At 34.5% G+C, this 15,721-nt stretch overlaps 1 protein-coding gene across 1 annotated transcript in view; it reads left to right on the forward strand.

Annotated features, from left to right (window-relative positions):
* Nucleotides 1-14,366, forward strand: part of LOC133201219 (uncharacterized) — a 50,856-nt gene extending 36,490 nt beyond the window's left edge. Inside the window, exons 3-4 of the mRNA XM_061337013.1 lie at nt 1,229-1,327; nt 14,202-14,366. Of these exons, the coding sequence (XP_061192997.1) occupies nt 1,229-1,327; nt 14,202-14,366 (264 nt within the window). The remainder of the gene's footprint in view (nt 1-1,228; nt 1,328-14,201) is intronic.
* The last annotated feature ends 1,355 nt before the right edge of the window (nt 14,367-15,721 follow it).

Raw genomic sequence — 15,721 nt, forward strand, 5'->3', positions numbered from 1 at the left:
ATATAAGTACGTTATAATTTAAATTATTCATTTCATCAACTGTATTTTGACACTTACTAACTAATTGCATCTTTACGAGCAAATCATTGTTTTCTTTTGTATTTGGTTTTTATTTGGACAAAATTAGTGTACATTTAATATATATATCTCTGTATAATCTGCATCAAATACTATTTGTAGTAATACGTAATATGTATGAATAAGACTACTAATATCATTTCTGTTACAAGGAATCTTGCACACGTTCAAGGGTTTTTAAATACATTAAATAATCTCAAAGGAGATGATTTAAGTGCTCAAGCTACAAATAAATGATACTACCGAGATCTTCGTAAGGAGGGATTCTTGACTGGTTTCTGGCTAAATGAAATATTCAAAGTATATTTGCTTATATGTCATATTTTAAAGGATCATATTTTTCTCCCCTCCTTATATTTGTTCACTTTTAAATAAAAACTGTTAACTGAGTTTAAAATCTAGCAGGGGCTCTATTTATGGCGAATTGATGAACAAATCTTCACAGAATCTTTAACAGATTAATGAATCTAGTTAAAGTTTTTAAATAATCAAAGATTTTTAAAAATTCTAATGTAACTGAAATGAATAAAAATTGACTAAAATTTTAAAAATATATCAAATAGATATAATTTTACAAATAAACTAATATTTATTTTAGCTTTTAAAAACTTCCAATCTAAGTATAGATTTGAGAAAAAGGAAAAAAAAAGATAAAAGTGTTGTTTTTTTTTCCCTGTTAGTGAAGAGCAAAAGGATTTTTTGTATCTTTAAATGACTACTTTACCAAACTTGAAGGTAAGAAAAATTTAAATGTACGAATCATGTAAAATAACTGATATTCCCTAAATAATTCAGGAAAAAGAGGAAATTCGGATTACCTAATACCTGTTTTAGTAAAATTATTTATGCCAATTTTTGATAATCCCTGTATTGTAACAATTTCTTGGGAAAAAACTTAATATTTTGGAATAGAAAATGGCATCATATAAATGACAACAGTATTTTTTTTATTTGTGATGTCAGGGAAAAAGATGATGACTTTACCTATGGTACATGTATGAACAATGATATTCAATCTAATTGATGCCATATAATTAGTGATGTTATATTTTAAAGTCTATGAAAAATTAATTATCTTTTCAAAACAATGAGTATAAATAATTCCTCATCAAAGTATATCTAATTGTCGCATTTTTAAACTATTTTCCAGAGTTGCTTTGCACGTGTAAAGAAGTTAAATGACGAGGCTTTGACAGAAAAGGAAGTTGATGATTTTTTTACTGGTCTCATTATCATGGAAGCGTCAAAAGTAACATTCTTTAATTTAAATTAGTTTTTGACTGGTATTCTTATTGAGCAGAGTTCTCATAAATTCATATCACTGTAAAAGATATAGATCTACACTGAAATTTAATAAAATTTTACTTTCAGTTTCTTGCTGCCTTTTCTTGCATAGTTTGCATTTGTTGGATCATATATGATAAGCTGAGAGGAAAAAAGAAGAAAATTCCTAGTGAACTATTATAAAGGACACGTTTTCCTTCTAATATTGAGAAGTTTTTCAATATAATTAATACCTTAAACAATGTGACGTTACATTGTGAACTTTTGCTTCTCTTTGAATGTGCCCTAATTTTGGAAGAGAACAATTAGTCGTAGTCATAATAAATGAATGAGAAGTGTTTCTGTTTTATCATTTTCTTTTTATGAAGATACTGATTCATGTGTACATAAAAAGAAACTTTTCCATGAGTATTCTTTGAGTATGTATAAAAAATATATTGCGACATTGTTTTTAATCAGGACTGTATTCCAGAGAGTAGTGAGCTGCAGCAATCCGTTAAATCGATAAACATGTTTACGATTTTCTTTAAATCATAAATAAAATCAAAGAACACAACAACATTGATAGAAAGAAATACCTTTTTAGGTCGTTCCAAGATTAAATAAATTGTTAAATTGGTTGGCATCGAATTTTGTTATTATTATCAGATGAAATTCCGCGTTTACAAGTGCTCTCAGTTAAATTTTATCATTGCTGTAAGAACAATTGCATTTCTACTGACAGGTATTACAGGCTTACATGAATAGCAGGAAGAAAAGCTCTGTCCAAAGACTGCAGTTAATTTAGAGGAAGAAGTAGCTACTAGTAATACACCCTTTCTGTTTTTGTGAAGACTTGAAAAATACCAATTTCATTATTAAAAGAAATTATGTTATCTTTTTCATCTCAGCAACTTTATTTAATACCTGTTGTTTTTCCATAAAAACGGGAGGTAACTCTTAAACTTAGGCTTGGTGATTGGCGTTCATACAGATTTTATCAGAAAGATACAAAACATATTTAAGAACAGAACAAAAGGAATTGATTTAATACAAGTGAATAGGAATTTTCAAAGGGTGAATTCTTTCTGGCCGCAGTATAGCTTTGATTCAGATGCTCGTCGATTACCATTAGACATATGGTTACTAACTGCGTTGTCTTATTTTTTTGTAAATCTTTTATTATATAGTGAACCTGTTGGAATTCCCCCAAATTATATGTATACAGGAAAATTAACACTCATGATAATGATCAACAGCTGATTGACTCTCAATTGTCACGCTTTTTATATTCGATGATCAATGGCCGTCGTGTTTGTTTAGCACATGCAGTCCGCTTTCTCTCAAGAGAGAGGTGCATGTCAGTCGTAGTATAAACATAATTTACTACTCAAGTCATTACAAAGTAGATTTCAATACTGAAATGCAATAAAAATTGAATCATGGTAGCCGCTGATTTTGAATTTTGACCTTGGCGCAACTCGTTTAACCATGTCGCACATAGATTTAACCATGGCGGGCCGCCAAGGTAAAACTCCTTGTGGAGAACCCTGATATTACCTTGATCTCAGAAATTTTCCCCGTCTTCCTGAAGCGAATAGCAGGTTATATTCCAGCTGAGTATATGTTATTAGTCAACACACTTCGCACAGTAACTAGATTTCTTAAACGTGAAAAGAAGCTAAGAGATTTTTCCGAGTCTTATATTTCTTACCATGCAAGGTTTTTTTTTTTTTTTTTTTATAAAAAGCACAGACCATCTGTCAGAAATGGCCAAATCTCGGCAACAGGATGGGTGGATAAGGTTATTCCTTCCCAGAATTCGCATTGTGACCATCACAACTCCAGTCCTCTGTCTCGAGAGAGTCGTTCATCCAATGTGGAAAAAGCATGGGCGCATTTTTCATATCCCATATGTTTTAAGTCTAAAGTAAACGATATTTTAGGGATTTAATAATTATATTATTGTTGAGATATTCAACTATTTTTTCTAATTGTAACCTTCAAAACCAACTGCTCAACTAAAGACATATCTTTTTATCAAACTGCTTTCGCTGGGGAACAGAACAAACTTCATATTTAACCATATCCCTGCCTTCACTAAAACAATCAATCCAATTAATGATTGAACTTTTGGTAAGTCTTTTGTCTTCATAAAACCTTATACAAATTATCATATTCTACTGCAAAGGAATTTCCTTGATATACCTTAAACTTTACAGCTGTTCGTTGCTCGGGCACAAGCTTTACATTTTGACGTCACAAACACGGAACAAAACATTATATAACATCTTCTATTTATAGAATATGTGTATGAGTATTTATTCTGATCTGAATTGTGGTTTTGTAAATATAGAAATAGTTAGCAAACTTCTTGAACATCCCTTGTATATTCTATAGAATATAAAGAAAAATCTTTTCTTGTGCCCCTTCAATAATTTTTCAAGCATCCTAGCTTGACATTGCACATATTCGTAGATCTGATTCATAAGTAAATTTGATTAATTAACAATTTTATTTGTTTAAAATTGATCAGGATTTTTAAAATGTTAATAAGGTTAATTTTTTCACAAATGTTCATTGCTTAACTTTTTTTTCAAAACAATATTATTATCGGCCGCTGGAGCAGCCGGCTATTTGTAGTTTTGTTAGAAAGTGCACAATGGGAAATGAGTTTTTTTTTAATTTTCTTTATTCGTTCGGTATCATCATCAGTCATTTAAGAAACTGGACCTTGCTAAAGACTTTTCAAAATCAAAGGCAACATATATGAAAATAAGCATCTGAACATTTCAGCATGTGAAGAAAAAATTACTTATTTCGCTCTATGCTTTCTTTTTTACCTTACATAAACAAAGATTTACAACTTTCATTCTTTTATAGCATAAAACAAATAATGAAATATGAAGGTAATGAAGATTACGAACAGTTATCAAATTCAAAGTCCATTGAAACAATATTAATTTGGAGCAGAGCAAACACGAAATCATCAGCGGCGGAACCAGGTGCCAAGGATTAGCAAGCCGACCGGCAACACCCGCCGACCGACTACAACCGCCATGTGCTCACTGTCATGATAAATGGAAAAATTCGTTGAAAATTCAGTGTTTAAATAATAGTTTAACAACCAGCACGAAAAACGTGAGCAAGAATTCGACTTAATGAAAGACTGTATTTCCCGGCAATGTCATTGTATCGACCATAGAACCTGCAAAATGATGAACGTAAAGTAGATCCTTGTCATCCCTGTTTCATCAACCCATCTGTCAAGAATCCGCCTCGTTTAAGAAATTGTTTGCACCTGGATTTTTTAATATCTTGGAATTTATTTTCAAACAATTTTCACAACTGATGTTCAACTACAAACATATGCTGAACAATGAAAAAAGGTCAAAACATGGATCGATCTACAAAATCCTATTAACAAGGGAAATATGGGAACAGGGTATAAAACACAGATCCCTAAATCCAAGAGATGTTATCAGGTGCATATGAGTAAGCATCTATCTGTGTACGGAATGATGTACAAGTAATTATGTACCATATCAATACGGAGAAGACAGGTCATCTAGTATGGTATATCAATAAGGAGACAAACGTATCCAAAATAGTAACCAGGGGACACCAATGTGGAGACTAGATTAGATGAACTCTGATTTCTCTAATGACGTACAATATAAGGTGACTTTAGGTTTCCCTAATGATGAGCAATATAAGATGATCTCTGGTCTCCTTAATAATGCACAATATAACGTGTCCTCTGGTCTCCGTTTTCATATATACTTTATGTGACTTCTAGTCTCCCTAATGATGTATTATGTCAGGTAAGGTGACCTCTGGTCTCCTTACTAATGTGCAACATAAGGTGACCTCTGGTCTTCCTAATAAGGTTCAATTTAAGGTGACCTCTGGTCTCCAAAATAATGTACAATATAGGGTGACCACTGGTCTCTCTAATAATGTACAATATAGGTGGCCTCTGGACTCCGTATTCATATACAATTTTATGTGATCTCTGGTCTATCTAATGATATACAATATAAGGTGAACTCTGGTCTTCCTAAGAAGGTTCAATATAAGGAGACCACTGGTCTCCCTAATAATGTACAATACGAGGGTTGTCCGGTAAAATCGTGGACAAATCGTTTTTCTCAAAAAATAATGGGCGCACTTAGCTGAAATTTTCAGCAAATGTTTATTTATCATATTTAAGAACATCTTAATTCTTTTTGTTTATAAAATATAGACAAATATAAAGATTTTATTATGCTTAAATGTGCACAGGGTATGTTCCTACGGCGCACGATAAAAAAATAATAATCAGGGTTTCATTAGCGAATACACGAGTATTATTTTGAAATAAAAGTATTAAATAGAAAAAATTGAGGTAAAAATTATCCTATTTTTAATCCGCTATCAATTACGTCGTCTTTTGTAAAATTTCAAGGCATTTGCTTAATTTTTGGCAGTTTCCCGAGCATTTGAAATGGGAAAGTGGTAAACGAAACACACGAAAAATGGCGACCTTTAATGATGTCACGGCACACCGGAGAGCAGTTCAATTTGATTTATATGTAGTAATACCGCCCAAAGAAACTTTAAGTTACTACAGAAGAAAACAAATATGAAAATATCAATAGATTTTTAGTATACAAGTGAAATGGGGGTTTTCTAAGCGGAAGCTTTTTTGATCGGGTCCTCAAGAAGAATAAAACATACGGACAAACAGCTACTAGCAATTGCGAAATACGATGTTACTGTAGACCATGATAGCCCATTTAGTTGAATGATAGTGAGAGTAATGACCATGACTTACTAATAAATCTTCAGAAGGTCCCATGTGTGTGCAAGATTGGTTCCTCGACTGTTTATGGAAGAATAAAGGGAAACTCAAGTATGTGCAATGAAATCCCCGAATTTAAATGGGTTTTATCCAGTTTTTTTAGCAAAGAAGAAACGTGACGCTGATTTAGATACTTTGACGTTATAATCCATGTGCCGTAAGGAGATACAACACAGAACATAAAGTCTCATATTTTGTTTATTTGAGCATATCTCTATTTGAAATTTGCTATGTATATTGAGGAAAAATGTACTAAAAAGTACTGAAAATTTTAGAACGCAGTGATGATTATTTTTCACTCTAGACAATTTGTCCACGATTTTACCGGACAATCCTCGTATAGGATGATCTCTGGTCTCCGTATTCATATACCACTTTCTGTGACCTCTGGTCCCTCTAATGATGTACAGGATAAGGTGATTTCTGGTCTCCGTGTTCATATTCAACGTTTAGTTTTATACAACTTTTTTTACAACATTAGGAGACCAAGGGTCACATAAAGTTATATACAAATTCGGACATCAGAGGTTATGCCATATTGTACATCATTAGAGAACGCATAGGTTACATTAAGTTGTATATGAATGCGGAGACTAGAGGTCATCTTATATTGTCCGTCATTAGGAAGATCAGAGGACACATAAAGTTAAATATTATTTTGCAGTTCACTCTTAATTAAATTTGTACCTCTTTACTGATACCAGAGTTCACATTAAGTTGTATACGGAGACAAAATGTCACCATATATTGTACATCGTTAGGGAGATCAGAGGTAACCTAATATTCTGCATTATTAGGAAGACCAGAGGTCACCTTATATTGTACATCATTACGGGGACCATAGGTCACCGATTATTGTACATTATTAGGAAGACCAGAGGTCACCGAATATTGTACATCATTTGTGAAACCAGAGATCACATAAAGCTGTACATAAACACGGAGACCAAAATTGACCTTATACTGTATATCATTAAGGGGACCAAAGGTCACATTAAGTTATATATAAAGTCGGAGACCTAGAGGACACCCTATATTGTACATCATTAGAAGACCAGAAGTCACCTTATATTGTACATCATTACGGAGACCAGAAGTCGCATAAAGTTGTATGAAAATGGGGACTAAAGAAGTTACCTTATATTGTACATTATTAGGGAGACTAGAAGTCACATTATATTGTACATCATTACGGAGATCAGAAGTCACATAAAGTTGTATAAAAATGCAGAGTACAAAGGCCACCCTATTTTGTAAATTGTTAGGGTGACAAGAGGCCTATATTACCTTTGTAAAGGCTTCCCAGTAGAATGATTTACTCAACTTTCACTTTGCGGTTGCAATGCACTATATTTTGTGGCTGAGTAATCAGGTTTGATAGTTGTGAATGAGCAAGTGACCTTAGGTCAAAAAATGATGTTTTTTATGCAAAAAGCCCATGGTTCCCTGAACTCCTCTTACATTTTACACAATAGTCTAATCGTCTTTTGGGAGATGGTTGGTGGTTTCATGTTGATGTGCAGTAAGGTTTCGGAATTTTCTTTTTCACCCTGAGGTCAAATGGGGGTCGAAAAATGATGTTTTTATGCAAAAAGCCCATGGTTCCCTGAACTCCTCTTACATTTTACACAATAGCCTAATCATCTTTTGGGAGGTGGTTGGTGGTGTCCTGTAGATGTGCAGTAAGGTTTCGGAATTTTCATTTTCACCCTGGGGGTCAAATGGGGGTCGAAAAATGTTTTTTATGCAAAAAGCCCATGGTTCCCTGAATTCCTCTTATATTTTACACAATAGCCTAATCATCTTTTGAGAGATGGTTGGTGGTGTCACGTAGATGGGCAGTAAGGTTTCGGAATTTTCTTTTTCACCCTGGGGGTCACATGGGGGTCGAAGAATGACTTTTTTTATGCAAAAAGCCCCTGGTTCCCTTAACTCCTCTTACATTTTACAAAGTAGCCTAATCATCTTTTGGGAGATGGTTGGTGGTGTCCTGTAGATGTGCAGTAAGGTTTCGGAATTTTTATTTTCACCCTGGGGTTCAAATGGGGGTGGAAAAATAACGTTTTTTACGCAGAAAGGCCCCTGGTTCCCTGAACTTCTCTTACATTTTACACAGTAGCCAAATCATATTTTGGGAGGTGGTTGATGGTGTCCTGTAGTTGTGCAATAAGATTTCGGAATTTTCTTTTTCACCCTGGGGGTCAAATGGGGGTCGAAAAATGATGTTTTTTGTACTAAAAGACCCTGGTTCCCAGAACTCCTCCTACATTTTACAAAAAAGCCTAATCATCTTTTGGATTGATTATGATTTATTATCATTGTTTAACGCCGAGTCGGCAATATCTGATCCATATTTCGGCGATCAAATTAGGTGTATATTCCCATTTATGAATTTTGACACAAATTTAAGAAAAGTGAGGCCAAATTAAAGGTAAGGTCAAGGTAAAAAAATATTGATGCAGTTGAATAACTTTCATTAGTATGTATCAGCAAATGAAGTTTGATTTAAGTATCTTGAATGATTTCATTAAAACTGAGCTAAACACTTATCCAAGAAAAGTGAGGTCAAGGTCAAAGGAAAGATCAAAGTAAAAAAATGTTGATTCAGTTGAATAGCTTACATCAGTATGTATCAACATATGAAGTTTTATTACACTTTCCTCAGTGGTATCTAAAAAACTGAGCTAAACACTAATTTAAGAAAAGTGAGGTCAAGGTCAAAGGAAATGTCAATGTCAAAAAATATTGATGCAGCTGAAAAGCTCTCATTAGTATGTATCAGCACATGAAAATTGATAAAAATATCTTGAATGATTTCATTAAAACTGAGCTAAACACTTATTCAAGAAAAGTGAGGTCAAGGTCAAAGGAAAGGTCGAGGTCAAAAAATGTTGATGCAGTTGAATAGTGTACATCAGTATGTATCAACGTAAGAAGTTTAATTACACTATCTTGAATGGTATCTTTAAAACTGAGCTAAACACTTATTAAAGAAAAGTGGGGTCAAGGTCAAAGGAAAGATCAAGGTCAAAAAATGCTGATGCAGTTACATAGCTCTCTTCAATATCTATCAGCATATGAAGTTTGATAAAAATATCTTCGCTAGTTTCTTTGAAACTGAGGTTTAAACAGAGCTAAACGCAAAGCATGACGGAAAAACGGACGGAAGGATGAAAGGACGTAAGGACGGAAGACGGACATGACAAACAATATATGCACCGGCCATATTCATGGCGGGGCATAAAAACAAGGTAAAAAATTTTGTTTGCATGCACCCTTTCTCCATACCACCTCTCCATGTTCCAAGATTGAAGTTTTAATGTCAAAAGGTTCTTAAGTTATGGTTTGGAGGTGTTTTTCTCAATTTGACCTTGAATGAAGAAAGGAGTGAAGGTCAAAATTTTAGTGCAGTGCATTTTTTGTAAATGTCTTTTTTCTATGTTACACATTTGAAATTCTAATGTGAAAGGGTTCTCAGGTTATAGCCTGGACTATATTTTTATGTAAAGATTGACCTTAACCTTATCGAAAGGTCAAGGTAAAAAAAGTCTGGTGGCCTCAACCCCAATTCCATACCACCTCTCCATGTTTAAAGTTTGAAGCCTTAATGTCAAAGGGTTGTCAAGTTAAGGCTCGGACAAAATTTGATTGAAGAAGAGAACTGACTATTATAGTCTACTTATTGCATAAAACCTGTAGGAGTAGTTTTGAAAGAACAAATTTGTTTCTACATTATGTAATGAAACTTTTACATAAGATTCAACTTTTCTTGCGGAGGAATTTGTGGTTCTTGAGGAGGAATTTTACTCTTATACAGTAAAGCATGCTTATAGCAAAACAAGCCTATAATGAATTGACACTTACAGCAAAGCGATTTTCATTCCCGGTGAATTTAAAATTTATTGTAAACTTGATGGATATAAGCAAAATCGTCCGTCCCAGGCACTTTGTTATAAGCGTGCTTTACTGTACATTCCAATGTTTACAAAACTATGATCCCCTATTGTGGCCGCATCCTACACCTGAAGGTCATGATTTGGACAAAGTTGAATCTACACTAAGTAATGAAGGTTCATAATAATTTTAAACTTTTCTGGCCCAGTGGTTCTTCAGAGGAAGATTTTTGAAATAATGTTAAATTTTCACTCATTCTTATCTCCCCTTAACAGAAGGTTTGGTCCTTCATTTGAACAATTGTTTAACACAAAAAAGAATATTTTGCATGAGAAATAAAACTCTGTTTTTCTAAATATTTCATCACACCTCTAGCGTGTTTCTTATTTTAACTAAGATAATGATGATTTAATCCTGACTGTTCAACTCTGTACGGCCTATGTATGATAATTAAACCCTGAGGGGTATGTTTACCTGTCTTCAACAAGTCAGGTGATTGTTCACAGTGAGTACTTTCAGGCATAATTGATCAAGTTCATTTCTGCCTACTGAAAATACTGATCTTGAGCAAATTAATGGGAGTTCCAAGTGAAATTTTAAAAAAACCATGTTAAAAGACTTCTGGCTGTGTCCTTTTGTAATTATAGATTTAGATCAAAGACAAGATAGTGAGTAAACTTAATTTTTTCTGGGAGGGATATCATTCTTGTTGCAGTATGAATTAGTGTAAAATCCTAAAAAGTCATCAATTAAAAAACAATTGTCTTATAATTCCACTTTAATTTTGACTCAAGTAGATGTTAGAGAGAGAGAGAGAGAGAGAGAGAGAGAGAGAGAGAGAGATTACTCCAAGTATATAGCCCCATGCAAAATATACATATCTGTGATAGCAAATTCTCAGGAGACAATTTTTGAAAAGCAATTTTCCTTCATGCATTGTTTTCAGAAAACTCAAAGCTCAAATACCCATGTCAACATAGTGCAACTTTCATCTATATTGATAAAAATGTACATGAAAAAAAAGTATGATTAAATAGCTAAATCAAAGTGTTTTGAATGGCAAAACCAAGCTATACCAGTATAGCTAATTCATCTACAGAGCTTAATCAATTTTAAGAGATTGTGCAAGACCTGTTTTAATTTTTAATCATTCTTAAAATATCTATATCACCATTCCTGATTCAAGGAAAAGCTAGGCATATGACCAAAAAAGTCCACGATCTATTGATTTAATAAAGACATATGTATGTTGTGAGAATATCAGTAAATTATGATGACAAGTGGGAAACGGCCAGGTTAATATTCACAAATTTTAGGAGTTTTCAACATTTAAGACCATGCAGACATAACTCCCCCTTTTCCCCCTTCCCAGCCCCAGACTCGTTTATTTATACAAATTATTTATAACTTGTTTTGGTATAAAATAAATTGTGAATAATACAAAAATGTACATGTACACAAAGTATAATGGCGGGTCTCTGAATGATTTTCATTTTCTAATTCTAGGAGGTTGGACTGACCCTAGGGGGTCCTGAATAAAATGCCACGCAGATTATCACTAACACACTTTTGACGCAGGTCATATTGTGATCATTTCCAGTTTCAGTGTGAGGATGACTTCAAGGGCCATAACCTTTATATCATTTAATGCATAATGACCCGAGGGACAATATTATATATGATTATTAAGGGGAGAGTTTTCAACCATTTTCAAGATACAATGTATATGATCATTTGAAGTTTTAGGGGTTGGGAATGACCTCTGGGGGTCATGACCCCATATATCCTATTTAATGTGTTATAATACAAAGATGACTTAGGGGCTTTTGCTCTAATGAAAGCTATTTTATTGTTTCCGGTTCCAAAGATCTAGTGGAATGACCCCAGGGACTTGCCTCATTGTATAATTTGTACAATTGTGGCATTCCAATGATCTCTGACCCTTTTCCACCTATAGGTCCCTAACCATTTTCATTTCCGATTATTTTACCCCGTTCTAGTCGACCGTGTGGCGCAGTGGTTAGAACGTCTGCTCTAGAGTCGTGGAGTAAGGCGTTGATCCTTAAGTCGCCGATTCGAATCCACTGCGGGACGTGGAGACAAGTTCTAGGGATGAGACTGTATAAACCGAGGTCCCGTGTTGCAGTGGTTATTGGCACAAAAAAAGATCCCTCACTGTTCAATGGACCTAAGTGTCGACCATACGTTAAAATTTGCAGCCCTCCACCGGCAAGTGGTGGGATCTCCATATGAGTGAAAAATTCTCGAGAAGGACGTTAAACAACAAACAAACCCCGTTTCTATACTAAACCTTTAAAATAATATATTCATAATGTACTTACCCCCTGTTATAGGTACTGTTAACTTGATAGAATAATAAATCCATTTAAAACACACACTAAATATTAATAGTCCCAGTGGTAATAATGATGCACCTACACCATTTGCAAAACAATAATGATAACGGTAAAAGTAGTGCTCGCAGTGTGACGTAATTCCATGCACGAGTCTAGAAATTTTCCAAAAAGGTGTACATTTGTAAAATTTATATTATAATTACATACATTTTTTTTTTCATAAGTTTGTGTTATCTATTCTAAATTTGACAGGAAAACGGGTGAACCGTGGGTGGGGGTTGATTTTTGACAAAGTTGATTAGGTCAAGATTTGGAAAGGGTTCTCCGAGTCCTACCCAAATACTGATAAAAATTTGCACAAGTTGTCATTTTGTCATCTAATTTTTTTTTTAAGTTCATCAATAAAGCTATGCACTAAAATAATAATATTTCTTGTTTTGGCAATAAATTCAAGAAGTTCCAATTATGGGTAGAAATTAACCAACCCCCTTTTTTTACACAAATCTTTTAAAAACTCTCTCTTTATCAGAATTTACATTATTAGGTAATATCTGACTGGTAATGAAATATTTACATACGCGGATCTAGAGGGGCAGGAGGGGGGGGGGCGGAACCTATATACGAAATCTATACAAAAAAAGTTATACATATGAAGCTTAAAAAGTGAACGGCCAATCCCCCCCTCCCCCACACACACCACCACCACCACCATGAAATAGCATTTGGAGAGGAGTTTAAGTGTTGTTTTTTTTTGTTTTTTTTTTTGTTTTTTTTTTTTTTTGTTTTTTTGTTTTTTGTTTTTTGTTTTGTTTTGTTTTTTTTTTTTTTTTTTTTTTGCTTGTCAAGAAATTTCTGAGTTGGATCCCCCTGGAAAAAATGGATCCGCAACTGATTTACATATGCAGCCCATATGGGCTGCATGTTCACCTGATCATTTTATGCTTGATTTAAATGTGTGCGTCTTCCCTGGTTACCAGAATTTGAAGGAGAGCAGTCACTCAGAGCACATTTCAGGGACGTAGCAACGTTTTTGAAAGGGGGGGGGGGCAGAGAGAAAAAAAACAACTTACCTGAAAAAACTTGACAAGCCCCCCCCCCCCCCCCAATTTTTTTTCAAAACTCAAAAATCCTATTTCGTGGGGTGGGGGTGGGCTCCAACTTTTTTCAGTACCCCAATTTTATATATACACTACTACATTACCTTTATTTGACTATAATGCAACAAAAAGGGGCGGGGGCAATCACCCTTTCATGAATATTTTCAACAGTAAAAAGTTATGTTTCGAAAAAAAGTGGGCTTGGGGGCAGGCCCCATCTGCCCCCCACCTCCCCCGATGCTACTTGCCTGCATTTAGAGGCAAATACATTAGTGCGGGTATTACTGTCTTATGACAGCATTTAGTTTTTTTTGGATTTCCAACGTTTCGGCTTGAGCATCACTGAAGAGACATAATTTGTCGAAATGCGCATCTGGTGCATCAAAATTGATACCGTATATGATTTACATGCAGTGACTTAAATTTGATCATATAGTAGCTGACTGGAATTTCGACTTACAGAGAAAATATTTTTCATGTTTGGTTAGAGATCAATAATTGACTTTATTTACACTGAGAATGATATGTAAAGTCCTGAGAAAAATAAATATATGTATGCCTTATCATTTATAAGGCACGCTATGTGATATCCTACATATATTTAGTAGTTGAATAACCCATTGTAGATGCTTTGTATGAGTCATGCTTAGAAGGAAAACATCAAAACAGACAGACACCCAGAGTGTAAAAATACCATCAACAACCCAAGCTAAACGTCTGAAGTCCAATCAAGCTGCTGTGTCAGCAAAATCTGACCAAGCTGCCATTGATTACCAAAAACTCGCCTCAGAAATTCTCAGGCAACAGGGTCTTCCAAACTTCAGTCAACAGTGATCCACAGCCTGGAAATCCTCCTTTACAGTCATCGATTCCTAACACCAAAAATACAGGGTGTACTCTTCCACTTAGAGACAACTGATGAAAAAGAAATCAAGATCAGAATGCTGAATCAGGGGCAGTGTCATAGTCTTTTACATTAAGGACAATGTCACAGGCTTCTACATCATGGACAGTATCACAGGTTTCTACATCAGTGACAGTGTCACAGGCTTCTACATCAGGGAGAGTGTCAAAACTAGTGACTAGTATTTTTGAAGGAGAGGCAGCAGGCACTGTATCAAATAAAAAAAAAAACACTAGTAGTTATATCTCAATCACTGATAGCATTCCTCTTGGTGCAACTGTATCTAACAAAATTAAGTCCAAAATATGATGAAATGAATTCATAGATTTACGTAGTCTGTTGACTCACCAAGAGGAAGACCCAGTGACCTTATTGATCAGAACAGGAGTTTTTAATTTGCAACATAGTCAAAAGTCAAAAACGCCTTTGTTTATCAATCAGTGGACAGATGCATTTCTGGTTTTTACATGTAATACAATAGAAACCTACCGAGGCTCCCCACCTGCTTAAGTACATGTCATTTATAAGGGAACTGCAAAAGCTTCATGGAGATTCAGAGTGGCGAACATACGATAAGTCTTTCAGGAAGTTAAGGTTAACTGTAGACATTCCCTTGCAAAAGCATGAGGAAGAACCGCGTGGAAAATCATTGGCAAATTTCGAATCATCCATGACCTTTTTATCCAAAAACCAATTCTGTTAACACTCATATTCCAAAAGAAAATTCAGAGGTTCATTTTGACTCGATTGATTAGATTATAAATTTAGTGCAAAAGTATAGAACTCAATGTCTGATGGCAAAAAACTGATATTGAAGACGCATTCAGAATCATTCCAATTTGTCCAGATGATTATCCTTTATTAGGGTTTTCATGGCAAAGTCAATATTACTTTGACAAATGTCTACCAATTGGGGCGAGTAGTTCTTGCTAGATATTCGAAAAGTTTAGTGTAGCAGACAAATTTGACAAAATTAAAAGACATCTGGTACAGATTTTATAGAAAAAATCAAACCACATTACGCGAACTTCAATCCCTGATTGTTTTACTCAATTTTGCTTGCTCAGTAGTGGTTCAAAGGTCGTGCTTTCCTTCGACGTATGATCGATCTAACTTGTGGAGTAACTGAGACTGCTTCGTGCATACACTTAAGCAAGGAAACAAAAGCAGATATCCAAGCATGGCTATCTTTCATAAGCTGCTTTAATGGACAGTCAGTTTATCTTCCTCACAAGTGGTTATCCACAGATCATCTTACTCTTTACACAGACGCATCAAGGTCATT

This window comes from Saccostrea echinata, unplaced genomic scaffold (genome assembly GCF_033153115.1).
Source record: "Saccostrea echinata isolate AGI-Se365-2 ecotype Australia unplaced genomic scaffold, CSIRO_AGI_Sech_v1 ptg000043l, whole genome shotgun sequence".
Lineage (NCBI taxonomy): Eukaryota > Metazoa > Mollusca > Bivalvia > Ostreida > Ostreidae > Saccostrea > Saccostrea echinata.